The 17,952-nt window shown below is 45.3% G+C and overlaps 1 protein-coding gene across 2 annotated transcripts in view; it reads right to left on the reverse strand.

Moving 5' to 3' along the window:
* Positions 1 to 7,860: 7,860 nt before the first annotated feature.
* kif18a (kinesin family member 18A) overlaps positions 7,861 to 17,952 on the reverse strand; it is a 29,956-nt gene continuing 19,864 nt past the window's right edge. The window contains exons 14-18 of one of the 2 annotated variants that reach the window (XM_008293097.1): positions 17,637 to 17,693; positions 12,534 to 12,915; positions 9,083 to 9,175; positions 8,799 to 8,896; positions 7,861 to 8,529 (exon numbers count right to left, since the gene is read on the reverse strand). In XM_008293097.1, coding sequence (XP_008291319.1) covers positions 8,396 to 8,529; positions 8,799 to 8,896; positions 9,083 to 9,175; positions 12,534 to 12,915; positions 17,637 to 17,693 — 764 coding nt within the window. In that variant the 3' untranslated portion in view covers positions 7,861 to 8,395. Of the gene's footprint in view, positions 8,530 to 8,798; positions 8,900 to 9,082; positions 9,176 to 12,533; positions 12,916 to 17,636; positions 17,694 to 17,952 lie in introns of both variants that reach the window. The other variant, XM_008293096.1, reaches the window with a different exon arrangement.

A 17,952-nucleotide genomic window follows, 5' to 3' on the forward strand; every position in this document is an offset into this window, starting at 1 on the left:
ACAACAGGCGTGACACAGATCAGTGTCGGGTTGAGTATTTGAGTGGAACGTGAAGCAAGCCAGTCAGAAAAATGACCGATTCACTGAAACAAAGTGGCAGAGCTGCAGGATTCAAAACGGGTCATTTTGTGTGCGGCGGGCCAACAGCTGAGAGGCTGGTTCCTGTAGCAAAGTGGGTTCTGAAAATGGCAGCATGTAGACGGCGACACAGGAGAAGAAGCGGCGTGAAACATGCGACCGATGGCGGGCTCATACCCCAAACACATCTGGTGAGCTGGACCAGTGGATCCCAGAACCAGCCAGTGTAGCGCCCCCTGCTGACAACGGCCACCGCAGATTTTCTTTACTGTGCATAGAAGTGTGGCGTGGACCCGCACACATCACGCTGGAGCTTTGTTCTAATGATCACGAACCCAAAATGTAAAAACCACCGACACACTCGCAGATTCAAGGTCAGAATGAAGGTTTGTCCTCAAGGACACATTCTGCCACAGGGACCAAGTCGATTCAAATCAAAGCTTCAGCTCCGTCGTCATCGAGCAGAGAATCCACTCATTAGTGACGAACTTTAGGAAATGAGCAGCGTGAGCAACAGGAAGAGCAGGAGGGCTGTCACAGGGCGTCTGAAGGGAACAGGTGCCAAGAGCTGCCGGGAATCTCAGATCATTTGAATGTGTGAATATTCCCTCACCGTCCTAAAGAGGTGCAGTCACCCGTCCACTCAGCGTGCAGTCTCTGGTGGAAGTTGCGGTAAACGGTAACGAGCACACACTCATGCACTGTGTCATCCCGGCAGGTTTGGGACTTCACCCTGTCTCCATGGCGATTGCTGCAATGATGACAAATTTGCTGGTTCAATAAACAAAACGACAAAATGTGGAGCCTTAACCTGACGTCTGAGTGCGTTCGCGACACGGACGTCACGCGTGAAGGCAGGAGGACGTTTCACAGCGTGAGCCTCACACACAGAACCACACAGAACCACACAGAACCACACAGAACCACACAGAGGCGCTTTGTGTTTGCAGTCTGCGGGATCAGACTTGAAGTCAGCAAAGTACTTCAGTAGACTCTGCAAATCGTGAAATGTTTATTTGCAAGGCTACCTGCGCCATACAGCTCATTCTCCTGAGGATGAGTCATCCACAGGCTACATACAGTACATCTGAGGTGGGCTTTGGATGAGCTCCTGGAGGAGAACGTCGAGGGCCAGAGAACACTGCTGAGCCATCACAGATGTACTGATTTTCTGTCACATTGTTTCACAACAGGAGACATTACCTGGTAAAGGGAAGTGTAACTCTCACCCATCCCCCACGCTCACCGCCGGCCGCTCAAGGTCCTGTCAACAGTCAGCGGTGTATCGATAAAGAGCCACATCTGCTGCTCACTGGATGTCTTTGCTGAGTAAAAACGCAGACTGAGATTATAACGCGCTGCCGCTCTGTATAGACGCACATACGGTCACTGAGCGATCACACAAAGCAATCCAGTGAGAATGAACAACACTGTGAGCCATCTGCTTTTCTCTGATTTACTTTCCTTTTTGTCTGCAGCACACCGTATACATGTCACGTCCTTGAGGATGGACGTTTGCAGTGATTTCACATCGACAGGAGCCTCGTTCCTACAAGTCAAGCCGACCACCAACCCGAACACACGTCAGGTGGTGCCAGGAAACCTTCGTAACAACAGATCCGATCGGCCGGTCCTCGTGCTTATTTTAGCATTCTGTCCTTTTACTGTTGGTCACAGCATTATAATATAGTTTTTAAAAAAGCAGCAGATGACCGACGGAACAGAGCAAAGAGAGAAAAGCAACAAATGCTCATTGTGGAGTTGCCAGAATACAGGAAACAGAATATTAAAATGACAATTTTCTGATGTCTGTCTCAAGAGTGAATCAGCTGAGCATCAGTTTGACTCGGTGTAAAGGCACAAGCTGTGAACACTCACCCTGATCCGGCACCACCGCGCTGGACTGAAGGATCTCGCCAAATGCGCCACAGCTTAATGTGCAACTCAGCTAATTTTGTTTTTTGTCTATTTGCTTGCGTCCCACAGCGGGATTTACTGGACACAAATGTTCACGGTGTAAACAACAATGTTCCTGGGCCTGCTTTACATGACAGACCAGGTTGCATCCCAGGAATTTCCATAAACCCCATTTAAATATTTGCATCGAGCGTCACGTGACGGGACGACGAGCAAAAGAGACTCTTTTCTGCTTTTCTCATGATCCACTGTTTCTGAAAAAAAGGAACTTAAATCGTCTTCCTTACTTACAATCTTGTTTTGTCCTTTCTCTTTAAGTCATTCATAAAAAGTAGAGTGTGGAGGCGCCTCAAACAGCAGAGACGCTCATCTGCATGACGAGCTGCAACCTGTGTGCACGCATCAAGCTTTTATAACTGTAGGCTGACAGAGACAAAGCAAAAGCCAACAAAGCCACCGTTAGTGGAGAAGGACAGACGGTACTGGTGGTCAGCCCTCCACCAGTTGTTCCACTCTGACATATTGCTTTAAGATATCAGGTCATCTAATTAGACAGGGAGGAAAAGTTCACAGCTGTGACGTGCGGCCTTGTGGGAGTCAGGACGGCGTCGCAGAGATCGGACGGTTTGCTTTCTGTGCAGTCGTCTGTCCTCGCCGCCACAGAACGGCTCTTTTCACCAAAACATGAGCTCAGTCTCATTTAGGCCGACGCTCGTGGTTTCTTTACTCAGAAGTGTAATAAAGAATCAGCATTAATGACACCAGCGCCGTGTGTGTGTGTGTGTGTGTGTGGCAGGGTAAATGCTGATGTTTCATCTACATGCAGCATCTGTGTTTGGAGCAGCTCGTCTGTTCAGGATCACTGAGAGTCTGCTGAGCTTCACTGAAGGTTGTCGTCCTGTAATGAGGAGCAAGGAACAGAAAAGAAGAAGGTAAAAACCAAAAAGGTCTCTGGCATGTCCTTCAGTGACTTGGTGATGTTAAATCCGACATCTCCATGTAGTAACATGAAGACGGTGGATGAGGGAAGCGCTCCGTCTGGAGGCCGACGTGCCATTAAAGTCCCTGTGATCTCTGTTTAACCACACAGAAATAGAGTTAACAACTTTGTGACGCATTTGCACAGAGGTGTTTTTTACTAACAAATGACAACACATAGCATGTAATGTCTCTCAGGGAGGCAAGATAAAACAATGGGTCCGACATGATCTCAGATTCTACCTGCAGTTGCTAAGCAACACCCACCTCCAACCTCTCAGTCTGTCCCATTGGTCAGCAGGAAAAACGCACAAGGCGCCCCATTGGCTAAGAGAAAGTTAATAAACTTTAGCCAAGACCTGCCTCCTGTGTGCGCACACACTCGCTCGCTCACACAATGAAGAGATTCTTGTGAATGAGAGCATGAGAGGGTGTCAGTGCTTGCGCAGTACAGTGCTGATATATGCATTGAGCTCCTGAGCTAAAAATAAAGATCACACTGAATGCTGTGCCGCTGAAAGTTGCAAGACTGAATTCAAAGTGACAAGTCTAGTTCTCTCCAGACAGAGCAAGCAGGTCCCACCCTCATCACAGATCCAGGAGGTAGTTTCATTTTTTTACTTTGGTTTTTAGCAGAGATTTCTAATCAAAGCAGGTTCCTCCACATGTGATCAGGCTAAAACCGCAACACAGGAAAGCCCAAAAGATCTTTCAAATGCAATTTCAAAGTGGTATTTAGCAGCAATTCAAGACACCTCCAGCTCTGTCAGTGTCTTCCTTCAGACGAGACGTTTCAATGGATGATGCTGTTGGTCAGTAAAAGGGGGCCTTGCATTGTGGCCATTCGTTTGGTCTGCTTTGCATATTAGCTAACGCCATGGCAGAAGCAAGACAAAAGCTTAATTTACTAATTATTTTAAGCCATTTCCTTCATTTATTCACTGTAATGAACTACGTCCACAGTCCAGCCATTACAAACTCGTCACCGTTTGCCAGTTTCATCGTAGCTCTGACTTTTGACGAGGTATCTATTTAAACCCATTATCAACTTTGCCAAAGATCAGCTCCCATATTTAGCATTTTTAAAATGTTTGATACTTTAACTGATCCCCAAAAAAGAGAATGAATATAAACCTGTTATTTTGGTCCTGATGCAGCAGCCGCTCTCTGTTCGTGGCCTCCAGCCACAAACATTTCCATAAAGTTTCCTGTTGGAGTTTGTGTCCTTCCAAATTCCAACACCAGCATTTTCATGTTAGTTGCAAATGTATATTGGTTCCAAATATCAGTAATCGGGCTCTTTGATTATTAGTGATCAGTATCAGTGTTGATCCTGAGAAAACCACATCGGCCCTCACTTCAACCTTTGATCGATTTCTTTTACTTATTTAAAGAATTCATTATGGTGCACTTGAGAGCTTAACAAGACAGCAAACCAACAAACAGTTCATCAACATTAAAACAACAACAACAAACAAATACCACAACAAGCTGTGAACACAGGCACATCTGAACGAACTGCACACAATGTAATATCGTCCCGAGGATAAATGCTGCACAGCGCTTCCTACGAACTGTAGAAAAAAGATCAATTAAGAAAGAGCAGCTACGTAGATTTGTGGAAGTCAGGAGGAGCTCTGGAAGACTTTCAGAGAAGAACTGCATGTCTTCTGGGCAGAAGTGCAACACAAAACCTTGACATTACTGCAATAATCTGCAGGAAGGTTTAGCTGACACAGGACCGGTGGTGCACTGCTCCGCTGTGCAGCCAAACATGGTGGACATGGAGAGGCATGAGGAGGAACCCTTACCTCATCACAAACGTCAGCATCTGAAGCCAGCAAACCAACATCTGGAGAAGCCAGAGTAGCTTTGGAGACAAGTGTTGCGGACAGATGAGGCTCAAACTGAGCTTTTTGTCCGCAATAACCAAAAGGTGTGTTCAGAGAAAAAACCAAAACACAACAGGGCAGCGTTCCATGAAAGAAGAGCAGCTGCTAAGCACGGGGGTGGAAATGTTCTGCTTCGGGGTTTTGTGCCAGCCGGCAGCACAGGAAGCACCAGACGGGGGAGAATTGTTTACTTCTAGATACCATCAAATTCTGAATGCAAATGTCATGCAGTCAGTGAAGAAGGTGAAACCGAGGACTCTGGCTTCTACAACGGGACCGTGATCCAAAACATACCTCAAAATCCACCAGGACCCACCTGAAGAAACCCAAGCTGAGCCTCACAGTCCCTTGACCTGAACATGACTTGTGGGTAGATTTAAACATGCTGTTTGGACAAGACTGCCAAAAGGTATTTTAGAACTTCAAGTGATCTGTGAGGATGAAGAGTCCAAAATCAGCAACAGTGAGACTCTTAGTTGGATGTAAACGATGTTTGCAAGATGCGAGCGGCTAGAAGTGGCTCAAACTGGTGCTTGTGCCACGAGTACTGTCATGTTTCAAGTTTAGGAAAAATAAAAAAGTAACTGCAGAAAAGCTGTAGAGTAGGTACGTTTACTTTAGAAATGAACATGTAACTTTTAGCCATGTAGCCTTTTCTGCGTAGCGTTCTAGCTAACTACGCTACAGCGATAGCTAGGCCTAGCTACGTCAACAATTCTTCCATAACTGCTCGTTCCACTTTTCTGCTTTCTTGCTAAATGGATTTTATGCCGTCTCAACTGCAGATGGGAGTTGTATGTGGTGGCCTATCAGCTGCCAGTGGACCTTAAATACTAAACGTCTGCTTACCTGGGTGGGGTTGTGGTGGCAGCAGGCGGAGCAGGTCGTCCATTTCTCCAGCGATGCGTTCCAGCTTCTTCTGGAGGTGTTCCCAGGCCAGATGAGATGTGTAAACCCACCAGTGACTCCAGTTATTTCTCAGGCTGTGGCCACAAACCCTACAGAGGACCGTTTGTACCTCATTTTTTCGATAACTAGCTCAGGATCATAGGTGAGGGCTGGAACGCAGATCACCTGTAAATCGAGAGCTTTGCCTTCCAGCTCCGATTCCTCTTCACCGAGACAGTCCGGTCCAACGCCCACATTACTGCTTACAGTGTAGCCCTCCATTTGGCCGTCACGCTCCATCGTCTTGTCACTTGCACTGTGAACAAGATCACAAGATAGTTATGCTCCTTCTCTTGGGGCAGCAATTCACCCCCAACCAAGAGGGAAACATCAACCATGGCCTTAGACTTGGAGGCAGTTCACGTGGAATTATTCACTTGACAAGCGCAGAAGTCCAGCCCCGGGTACAAGGATCCCTGGTTAGGAGTTCCAGGTGCAAAGCTGCAGCTAAAGTTCTGGACAGCAGATTTGGGTTTACTGGCAACATCTCTGTCAGAATCACGGGCCGGCCATCACTGGATGTCCCACAGAGGCTTTTAAACTTTCGTACGATGTGCAGATTGCTCGGACTGGTGGTGGCAGGAAACTGGTGCCTCTGACCAGGAAGGTTGCTGCTGCTGCCCCGGGCTTCACGTCAGAGGGGTTCCCAAAGTTTTTAGCCCCAGTCCTCCTAATTAACAGTTTCAGACCCCCACAGTCCTCAGGGTTGGCAGAATCATACAAACGCTATTGCTAACAGGCCAATCCAGACACAGGCGTAAGTACAACACCCAAAACAACAAGCTAACATCCATAGCAACATTCTGGATTAAATAAATAGGTAAGCAGCAGAACACATCATTTAAAGGAAGGTCCATGCATGGTCTGTAGTACTCATAGATATGTATAATAAAGGCTAGATGTCTCGTCCGCGCTGTCGGCCAGTTGAATCCACACTGGCGACCATCTTGGTACAGTCCACTCTCTCACCCATAACATTGTGTCGTGGTGGTGCATGGACTTTTTAAACAACCACAACTTGCTCAGTTTTCTACCGATTTCCAGACGGTTTGGTTTGTTCTAAACGTCAGAGGTGTAGCTATAACTCTGCACTGATGGATAATGATGTCACACTCTCACGGCCAGCAGCAATTAGTATTTTAATTATTGTGTGTTTTATTTGTATTTTTGTAATTTGAACTGTAGTCACGTTAATAACGTTTGTAAGAAACCAAACCGTTTGTAAATCCGTCCAGATTTCAGCGAGATCAGAGTACCTACGTTTGTGCAGATCGCTCACCTTCCTTCACGGACCACAGGTTCCACCAGAGAGCTGCCCTGAATCAAGATGGCCGCCGGTGATCCTGTTCGAGACTCCGCCTTCAGACATCTAGCCTTTATTATACATATCCATGGTAGGACTCAGTACACAGTACAAAGAGAGAACATGTTAAAAAGAACTTACAACAGTTATGGCAGCAGTGACTGTTGTATTTGATGGGACGGGTCCTGGCCCTGCTGTGGGAACGATGACGCCATCAGAAAGACTGTCTGCCTAAATTCAAGGCACAGAATCAATCTGAGCATCACAGTGTCCCCTTCTCATATTTGCTTATTTGTCTTGTGAGCGTTTAATCTTTTAAATAATCTGGCAGGCCGCCCGTCCCCTCTTTTTTCTTTCATATCTGTACAAAATATTTTGTGGCTGTAAAATTGAAAACTGTGAATAAAATATTAAAAGCCAAACAAAAAAAAAAAAAGCACTTGTTTCCAGACTGAATGTGGCGGAATGGTAAAATACATGTACTGGCATAGACAAACAGCATCCCATCGAGCGCTGCGTTCAGGGTCCACCTCTCTTCTTAAAGACATATGAAATGGTTGCTTTTTCAACAGAGGACAAGAGAGTTGTGTGCGAGTCGCTCCTCGGTCACTTCAATCTTTGCTGCCATTGTATTCGTGACTGTCTGAGTCTGAGCAACATCACTCGTTTAGTGTCAGAACATCTCGTAACCGAAGCTTCATTGAAAACCGCATTGAGACACATGAATGGCACAAAAAGCAGATCTTACATTTGAAAAGGACTTATTTATTGAAAAACAGCGGCAAATTCTGCTACAAGCACTTGTATGATCATATACCTACAAGCCCATGTTAGTAACTGTACAAGATAAAAAACAGAAGAAACCCATAAAAATACAAACAGCTCAGAGTTGAGCAGTTTTATTGTAGCTGCCCTGGGAAGTGTGGTCACCGGAAAGACGACAGTTCAAAGTACGTAATGTACCTAAAACACAGAGCCGGCACAGGACAGGCGGCTTTATTTTTGTTGTTGGTGTGTACGCTACTGTAGACTCTAAAAAACAGATGGAATCAGTCGGTCAGAGAGAGAATAGACAGGCGACCAAACCAATGCGACGCTTATGTACATCCAGGGAACGTTCTGCTGAGAGAAAGACAACAGTTTCTACTACGTTCCATCTTCCTACACATCTGCTGGAGAAACCCACAGAGCAAACCACAGCATTGTGAGAGAACTAAAGGGTGAATGTGGACGGATGAGAGCGCAGCGTGAGAATGTTCATACAGGCCAAACCGGTCCTTCACATCCGCTTGGCCACTCGCTTTAGATGTTGGGATGTTTTATAGAAAATAGATCTGGATTTCTGAGGTTCAAGGAGGTTGAGATTTCCTTCAGAAATGCTCCTCACAACTCTCCGGGGTCTGTTCTCCGAACCTGCCGACAGACACCCAACAGACAACAGTGTTAGGAATAAACACGTGTGCATTCCTGAATGCTCTGGATGATGCTACAGGCTGGTCAGTGGAGCCACATGAAGAAATAAAAGCATGGCTCTGTTACACAGAACGCAGCTACAGGCTCCAGCCATCCAGGACACACAGGACGCAGTGAGCAGGGCTGCTTGTTCTGTTATGACTGCATGTATGTATATTTAGTCATTTTAATGTGGTTGTCATCTTTAGCTGCAGTTTGTTCACACTCACCAGCAAAGCGGTGCACTCTGAGGGGAGCTGGAGCCACTGAAGGGTCCTTCTTTATACGCTTCGGTGCAGAAAGACCCGGTGTTAGCTCTTCTCTGATGCTGCTGCAGCCAATCCAACAAAGAGAAAAATGGAATCAGCACAAGTTCCTCATCCCCTACGCTTCAAGTACAGTCATTTGTGATCTTCTGCACAGTTTGAGCCCAGACACTCATACATGTGTGCAGGAACTGGCATTAAAATAAAACGTACTTCAATAGAAGAGAAAACAAAAACAGAAACATTACCGGTTAAATTTTCGCTTTCCTTGTGCTGCAGACGTCATGCCCATGTAGGTCGGGTTGGCTCGTCTCACGTCCTGCAACGACGAGATCTGCTGCCTGCACAGCAAAGCTTCATGTTACAAACACACATCTGCTGGTCGCACTTCACACAGGAAAAAGGAACATTTTCCCTCAAATACATGGATCAAAAGGTAGATTTATAGATAATAATAAAAACATATGTAATAATATCTTATGACTGACAGTCCCGTTGAGCTGGTGCAGCTGTGTACAGATGTGGTATCTGATACCTGCATTCAAAGGTTTGACAGAGAACAACATTTGTGTATCCAAATAAATGTGAAGCAGTATTTCCGGCCCTATTTAACCACCAGGTATAAAATGAATAGACTAGCGTTCAGTGTTTCATGTTTGGACTCCCTGTCTACATGCCAGCACCACTGTGCTCAGGCTCATACTGGTCCCAGTTCCTCCTCCTTATGTCACATTTTTAACCCCATTAAATGAGCTTGTAGCTCAAACTGCTCTCACCGGTCCGTGTTGAGCTGAGGTTTAAATTGACAGGCGCATAATGAGCATTTAAAACGCAGTGCTTGAATCTCAGCGTTGCAGGAGGCAGCGCCATGGCTGACCATGTGACTGACCATGTGGCTGACCATGTGACTGACCATGTGACTGACCATGTGGCTGAGGGAGGCCTACGACATGCTGGTGGCACCAAAAACAACACCGGGCTGTAAAAACCCTGCCTGAGGTAATCTTCTGGGTACAGCAGGCATCAGCGTTCATGTAATTAACCCTAACCTGTAACTACCCATGTTTAATGAAGCTTCCTCACTCAGCCAGACCTCCATGTTTGTCTGTCTGATACACTTTGCACAAACTCTGCCACTCATTCACCTGCAGCTCAGAAAATCCCTTTTTCCAGCTGTAGGAATCAAACGAATGCACCGAGTCACCGAGTGTCTGCTCGTCATGTAGCGCCACCGACAACGGGCTTGAACCAAGACATAGTTTGGAAGGTAAAGCGGTTTGGTGCTATCTACATGCAGTCCTTCTCCTTGAGGTTTGACGAGCCCCGTCTCAGGTGCTAAGTGCTCTCCTCAAGTCTGGATGAGCTCCAATAACACGAGCTCCTGGTGACACAGCGTGTTTGAAGCCATTTGGTTTGTTTGTGAAGTAGTTTCATTGTTTGAGAGGACAGGTTTTGATTTTGAGGTTGGTTAGGAACAAATTCATCTGACAAATAAAATGATGCCACTTTGTTTGCTGCTTCCAGCTGAAGACACGAAAGCGCTGCTCAGCTGACTTAAGCCTCTGGGCCCAATGTTCCAGTTGGGAAACTTGCAGCTGGTGAGAATACTTAGACTATTTGCAACTCTGGTCTCCGTCTTGTTTTGAATAAGGTCGGGAGGATTTAGCACCTTTGCATGGTTTAGTTACGACTCAGACGGAGTGCTCGGAGAGATTCAGTGGCCAGTCAGAGGGACGACTTTCAAGAAAGCTTTCAAACATTTTATGGATTCAAAAGATGCCGGTGTTAGTTCCCTCAAAACCAGGTTTTACAAATACAATAGATTTTGCTAAATAAATCTGTCAACTGGAAATGTGTACTGCTACAGCTGTCTGGGTTCAACGGCCTGAACACTTAACCGCTGCTGATTGGTTGAGCTTTTATTTGACATCTGACCACGACAGAGATGGAAAAGATTCAGGTCTGATCTGTTATCAGCAGGCCAGAAGTTCTGCTTCAGCTGTGGTGAAGCTCTATCCGTGAATCAGCATTGGCATGAATTAAAGTGGCCTAATTAATTCTGACGACCTGTAGAGATCAACCTGGACAGGAAATGAGCTGCTGGACGTACGACGTGCTGTCTGCATATAACTACATTAAATAATAATAAATGACTTTTGCACCTGATGCTTCAAAAACTACTGGATCCAGAACATCTAGATTTATAAACATGAGCTTAATGAGCTAAAAATGGACCTGATAGGCACAAAGCAGCACCAGAACCACGGTCAGCGGGTCATGTCTCTGGACAGGCATCCTCCACTCTGTTGAACTACATTAAACAGATGGTAGACGGTGATGTGTCACGGTTAACCCTAACCCAAACCCTTTGGCAAGGTCTGGCGCAGCACAGTCAAGTCCTGGAAAGAGACGATTGAGCAACAGAAACGGGTTTCGGTGGAGCTGCGTTAGCATCAGGTACCTACACCTGGCAGGGTTAGGGTGACTGCTCTGACATCGGTCACTGGCTAAAGCAAAGGATTTAAAATGAAAAGCCTGCTGACATTACAGCCATGTTTCTGGCCTTTGTTCATAAGAAAGCAGAAGGGCCACAACAGCACAGCTAGCCTGATGCTTCCAGGTATGGGTTGGCCTGGCAGCTGGTTCCCAACAGAAACACTGAGACTAACAGGTGAGGGCGACCCCGACCGTGTCAACGCTACTCATACTTATGACTTTCAGAATTTGTGTTTGTTGATAAAAACTTCAAAGCAGCTCATTGACAATGTCCTGGAGTGAGCAGTAGATCAGGAATGCCATGTTCTGGCTGACTGTGACGACGGATCGGTTCACGTCTCTGGCACAGCAGGGGACCACATATTTCATCTATGTATTTAGCCATCGTACCTTTTGTCAAACATTGTCATTCTCTCTGTCTGAACCAGAACTCAGTGATTCCTACTGTCTGCTGCTAAAGCACTGGCTCTGGATTGGCCAGACATGAACAGAATCACACCAATCAGGGCCCCGGTGACCCACTGGAAAATAGGTACATAAAAATGAGAAAGCAAAGTAGTTGTAGTGAACGTAGGGGCTTTGGAGAAGGAACTGTCTTGATTCATGATGACCAGGACATCCACTGGGGGGTTCTGTGGGCCACACAGGGTCACTGCAGTAATGCCAGTTATTGTTCACTGATTGCTCCGTTTTAAGGGGTTCATGTTTTTATTGGTAAAACACGCATGTTGACATTAACTGTGCGGTTCTGATGAGCTGTGGCAGCTGCTGCAGTTCTGACCCTGAACTCGACTTTGAACTTGTACGTCTGTTATACCAGTTCTGGTTTCTGTTGTGAAGCGTGTCTGCGGCGTTTTCCGAAGCAGTGCTGTCTTACAACAGGTCTGGTTGAGGAAAGCGTACACCGCTTCAGGTTCAGACTGATGCAAGTTCAGCAGAGGGACAGAAAGTCGTGGGTCAGACATCGTCCCCGACCTGCTCACTGTACTGACTAGCCAAAGAAATTCTGTGCAAATTGGAGTTTCTGCAAAAACCAAACGTAAAATAAGAAACATTTGCATCCTGGAATGCTTCAGAACAGAATCACTGAGCTCTGAAATAGCCAAGAAGCACAAATTCACTAACATCCCAGAGAATGGACAGAACCAACTGGGTCTCAGACTATATCTACTGCTGAATCACTCAGAATGAACAGAACCTCACCTTCTGCTAGGAACCTGGTTCAGCTCGTTGGCCTTGGGAGGGTGCCGTAGTTGGCTTGGACCTGACAGATGGGTGGACTTTGGTGGCTGACACGGACTGCCGGTGCTAATTATGATGGTTTCATTACACACAGTGTGATCATCTTTGTCTGCAACTTCAAAGGTCATGTTGGGATCCACGGTACAGGAGGAGCTCAGCAGTCTGGACTCAACAGTTGCCTGCACGGGTTCTGGTGTGCACTGAATGGGGCACATGCCCTCCTCAAACACTTGGCTCCTGGCAGTGGTCCGCGGGCTTTGTGGTGGAAGCAATGCAGACAGGTTTCTCCTGATAGGCATCTTGGGTGGTGGTTCCTGTTTCACATGTGTCTGATTTCCTCTGCCTTGAAAACCAAACAGTCAACAGTTAATGCAGAAGAAACAACCAAAGCGGTCAGTTCATGTCAAAAGGCACAACATGGACAGTCAGAAGAAGAGCGAGCACACTGTTCAAACTCTTGATGAAAGCTGTGATGGTAAAGCTTTAACGTGGAACTGTTTAGGGACAACCTTCATATGTCAGAATTATATGGCTTCTTATCAACATCTAAATATTGAAGCAGTACAGTCAGACGGAGCAGCATAGTGTAAATCAAAGGGGCGTGTCCCCGCATCCTGCATGGATCTGCACATTGTGTATCCAGTGTTTATGACTCCAGATGTTGTGTATTGTGTACTTGCTGGTCAAAACGCCGCATGACGTAGGATGCTGTATGGCAGCACAGTCTCCATGAGGCTTTGTGATGACCTGTTTGCTGACAGAGTCACCTCTCTAACTGATATTACTTCAGTTCAAAGGGACAGTGTTATCTTTAGTGACTATTTTGCAGCGTCATTCATGCGTTTGCAGGAGGACAGAAAGGCCACGTGTGGAAACACATCATTATTACGATATTATAAAGGTTGTGCCACCTGCACGGACTTGACGGACACTTAGCAACTGCATTTACCTTTGATAATTACCACGCTTGTTGATGTTTGGTCAACAGACCTTTCCATTAGTTGTCAAACTACATGGAAGCCTTTGGCGTACCTCACTTGAGGTCCTTCAGAAATGGTGAACAAAAGTGTCGACCCATTTCAGATGTCAGCATTAAATGCATTGTATGGTGGTATTGTTTACAACTACAGCCCCTGGAAGTGAAGCACATCAGAGCGTTTGAAAAGGTACGCAGGGCAGCAGTGCACACAGCGCTGCCCAAGTGATGCTGTCCTCCGTCCTCAATCTGTAATCAGTGATAAACACGGAAGTGCTCTGGGCTAAAGAGTGCAATTTAAAAAATGTCACAACAGTGAAATGAGATGGACCGTTCCCTTAAGTTACACCAAAGTGTGGTCACTGATGTGGCAGATATTATGAATGGCACTAGGCAATTAAAAATGATGGCGCCCTTCCTGCATATATAACCACAAAGTTTACAATGCCAGGTTGGAGCGCTGACATGCATTCTTCCTCCAAAACAGCCCTGCATTTTATAAATAGACCACAAGGTGAGGATTTTACAGCCTTTTTTTAAACTCAGGAAGACATGGAGCTCAAACACACAACATCTCTGAACTCTGTGAACTTTTCTTTTAAAAGCAGAAAATGTAGGCGCTACTGTTGGCATTGCTAAAAATAAAACAAGTCATTTTCTTGTTCTTATATCATCGGCTATGTAGTTTTTGGGTTCCATAATGCTAAAAAGTACCCTCCCAGAGAGTGTCATGGGAGCAAAGCATCTTGGGAAGATAAATATGCCCTAAAGCAGTGACTAGTGTGCCAACGTTAGCTAGCATTTCTGCGACATCCAGCTGCATTAGAACTGAACGTCAGACTCTACAGGCTGTATTAATGTTTATCTGTGAGCTAGCCAGACGACAAGATAAGACAACATTAAAAATGTGCGTGTGTACACTCAGTCGAAGCTGGTTTGTTAGCGAAACAACACACAGCGCCGTTTTAGTGATGACAGGACAGTGTGTTCAAACAGGGCAGCAGAGGTACGATGTTGGACACCTAAGTCCGTCTGGCGTTAGCCAGCTGTGCATGGCAAAATGACATCCACACGTACAGCTCACGCTGATCAGAAAGTCATTTATATTGGAAATAAACTGCCTCCTGAATAGCTAGAGGACTGGGCCTAATTAGTGGCAATTATTGCACTAAAGTAAATTGCCATAAAAGCTGATGTTTGTGTAATTTTGCAGACAGTAATCAGGATGTTAGCAGTTAAATTTTTATATTGATAACATCTGAAATGAAAACACTGTGTTCAGAGTAAAAGCTCATGAACCCTCTGGCTTCATCCAAAATACAAATGGCACATCGAAATACTGATAAAGACACGATCATTTATCAGCATTTTTTAAACCACTTGCCATTTAAAAACAAAAGCAACAAAAAATAAAGCGTGGCTGCAGAGCACAGCGAGGTTCAAGCCCAGGATCTGCATCACATTAGACTCTGGTACACTCATGGCATTTCCTGCAGAGGTGTGGTGGGGCTTAGGGAGGAGGCTAAAAAGGAAAAATGCCAGCACATAAAGGAAGTGAGAACACCAAATGCAAAGGTGAATGACTGATTTATACATTTCCCTAAATATCAAATGCAATATTTAGAAAATGTGAGTCAGACTCCAGACCATGTGAGGAGCTGGTGATAAATAGCCCTTTTCTGTGGCACAGGAGTTGTCCCCAGCAATAAATGGCAGCAGAGTTCCTTCAATCACATATTTTTGGCTTGTAGGGGATTAATACATGCATGAGTTGCTATTTCTGGTGGAGGCTGCACTGAATTAGGGTCGCCTGGTTGCTGCTGCCTGTTTTTTATAGTGCGCCTTTTCTGGTTGGTGGAGCAGGGGAGTTTACGTCTGTTGACGTTTTTTCCTGCCCTGCTGTGGATCTGCATTTTCATGAATGAAGCTCAAGAGGGATTGGGAGGGTTAGATGCTAGACAGAGAAAAACATTTGAGGGTAGGAGGGAGAGAAAGGCAGAATGGAGGAAAAGCGAACGGAGAGACATTTGAAGCAGAAGAGATAGCAAAAGTGTACGCAGGAACAAGCAGATGGGAGGATTCGGAGGCAATAGATCTAATAGAAATATAAAAAGAACAGTCTGTGGGAGGCAGTGGGACACAGCTGAATGAAAAATCACAGAGCTATTAATAAATGCATGTGTGGACGTGACACAATCAGCAGTAAATTGTGGAACGCAGAAATGATCACGTTTGTGCAATTTGCTCTGATAATGCAGTCAACAAACAGTTAATGCTCTTTCAAAACCACAACCCTCTCTAAAACCGATAAAATGTGATTGGCTTTGCAAGCTGCAGGGTGGAGCTATTTCTCATAACATGCTGCAGTGACTACCATTAAGAGGTGAGGAAGCAGTAAGGGACTGACAAACAGCACCAGGAAAAGAACAGAGCAGTTTGGCTGGATGCTAAACAAAAGCCTGGTTTATTAGAACACACGTGCTGCTGCTGCTGCTGCTCCGTTTAATCTTGGATTTGTCAGTGACTGGATAATGATTTTGCACAGCATGTATAAAGCCGTACTCACTGTTTGTACACGTTGTATGTGTGCACGTATATGACAAGCATGTAGCACTGAAAGCTCTGGACTGAAATTAGGATGGACAGGATGGTTTGTTAAGGTTGCAAGAGAGTCAGTGATGCATAGTGGAGGAGTACGCACAGTCATAATTATATAGATATATATATGTATGTATGTATAAAACATGGAACTCTGGCTACAAATATTAGAAAAAGAGGGATGCAAGACAGTTACTGCCACCATATGTCAGTTACCCTATCTGATGCTAAGCTATGGTTGGGTCTCCAAAGGTCTCTAAACATGCATGTTGTGGTAAAACAGGACATCTGTCCGGACTATGAATAATTATCTCATAAGGTGCCTGTACAGTACAGGATACAGCTCCCATCACTCAGACTTACGGACATCATGCTAACAGAAACCTTCATGTTGTTTCAGGTACATTCAGCTGCAACACTGGACACCTGCAGCTACTGTTGTGTAACAGTTAGTTCATAAATCTATCGTTCCTCGTATAAAAAACGTTGTGGATTGCTGTATTGTTTTTATGAGCTTGATTAATTTGGTTATTAACATACATAAAGCGGGTGTTTGTCCGATGGCTGACCGTGTGTGTGTTAAATGACAGACTAACGTGATGGAAGCCAGAGGTTCTGTTTCAGTGAGAATCCCTGCAGCAGAACCGTTAGTGTGTGCAGGTGTTCAGATGTGCAGCTGGGCAACGAAAAGTACGGTTATGAACGAGGAACGATAAAACGGAAACAGACAAACCAACTGGCGTGACTGGTAACGTACAAACACTGGTCAGACGAGTTTGGCTTTTATATGAGAAAAACTCTCAGACTAAATGCTCACTTATTACGATACGCTGCCGGGAAATGTAATAGCAGTGGTGACAAACTCCCTGGTGCGATTATATTTCATTTCCATTCAAGGAACTGTGGTCATCTGGCAAAAGTATTTTCTTCAAAAGTCACATTTCCCACAATATGTTTCAGTGAAATGTGGACCACCTGCAGTAAACATCATTACAGTCAATCTGAAACGCCGTATTTCACTGAGGTTTCTGTGCTGCAGTTCCCTCAAGGCGTTCCATGTACGGATTTCCCTCTATAAAACGGTTTGTGAGCATACACATCATTTCATTATCCAAGTTCTGGCCTGGACACAACGTCCACACCACAACTATAAATCAAATTATATTACATGTCTGATTTTTATTGCACAGTTTACTACCCTGAACAAGTTCTTTGTGGCTAAATGGCTAAAAACATGTTTAACAAATAAAAGACAACATGGCAAAGTGAAAACTTAACGTTGCACACAACAGTTTCTAAATTATACGGCAGTTTTAAAACCACTTTATGATCTGTGTGTTCTGCTTCAGTAAGGTGTAGAATCGTCTGTGTGTTTGTCTAAACGTTGGGACCGAGTGAACGTGACTACGGCGGACGAACAGGTACGCAGGGTTTCAGGTTAATGACTACAGGATGTGTTGGCGAGACGGGGGACAGGAGCATCGGCTCACCTTTTGGTGATGGAGCAGCGCTGCACAACGACGATCTTCTTGTGAGCCTCTCTGCACCTGAGAGTTAAAAAGTAAAGACATGTTAGGAGAAGCACTGCGATTATAACGATACAGACGGTTACACAAAGTTCAGCAGTCCTCATGTGGTTCCCTTTCATCAAGATGTTTGATGAGCTTTTCATGCTTTCACTCAAACTGATGTTTTAAAGTCAATCGAAAGTATTCACAGAACGTTCCTCAGATCCTCCACTTGACGGAAACCTTTCCAAACAACGTGCTTCACCAGCAGACTGTACACATGTCCAGTCAGCCCAAC

The sequence above is a fragment of the Stegastes partitus genome, unplaced genomic scaffold (assembly GCF_000690725.1).
Source record: "Stegastes partitus isolate 25-593 unplaced genomic scaffold, Stegastes_partitus-1.0.2 Scaffold857, whole genome shotgun sequence".
NCBI lineage: Eukaryota > Metazoa > Chordata > Actinopteri > Pomacentridae > Stegastes > Stegastes partitus.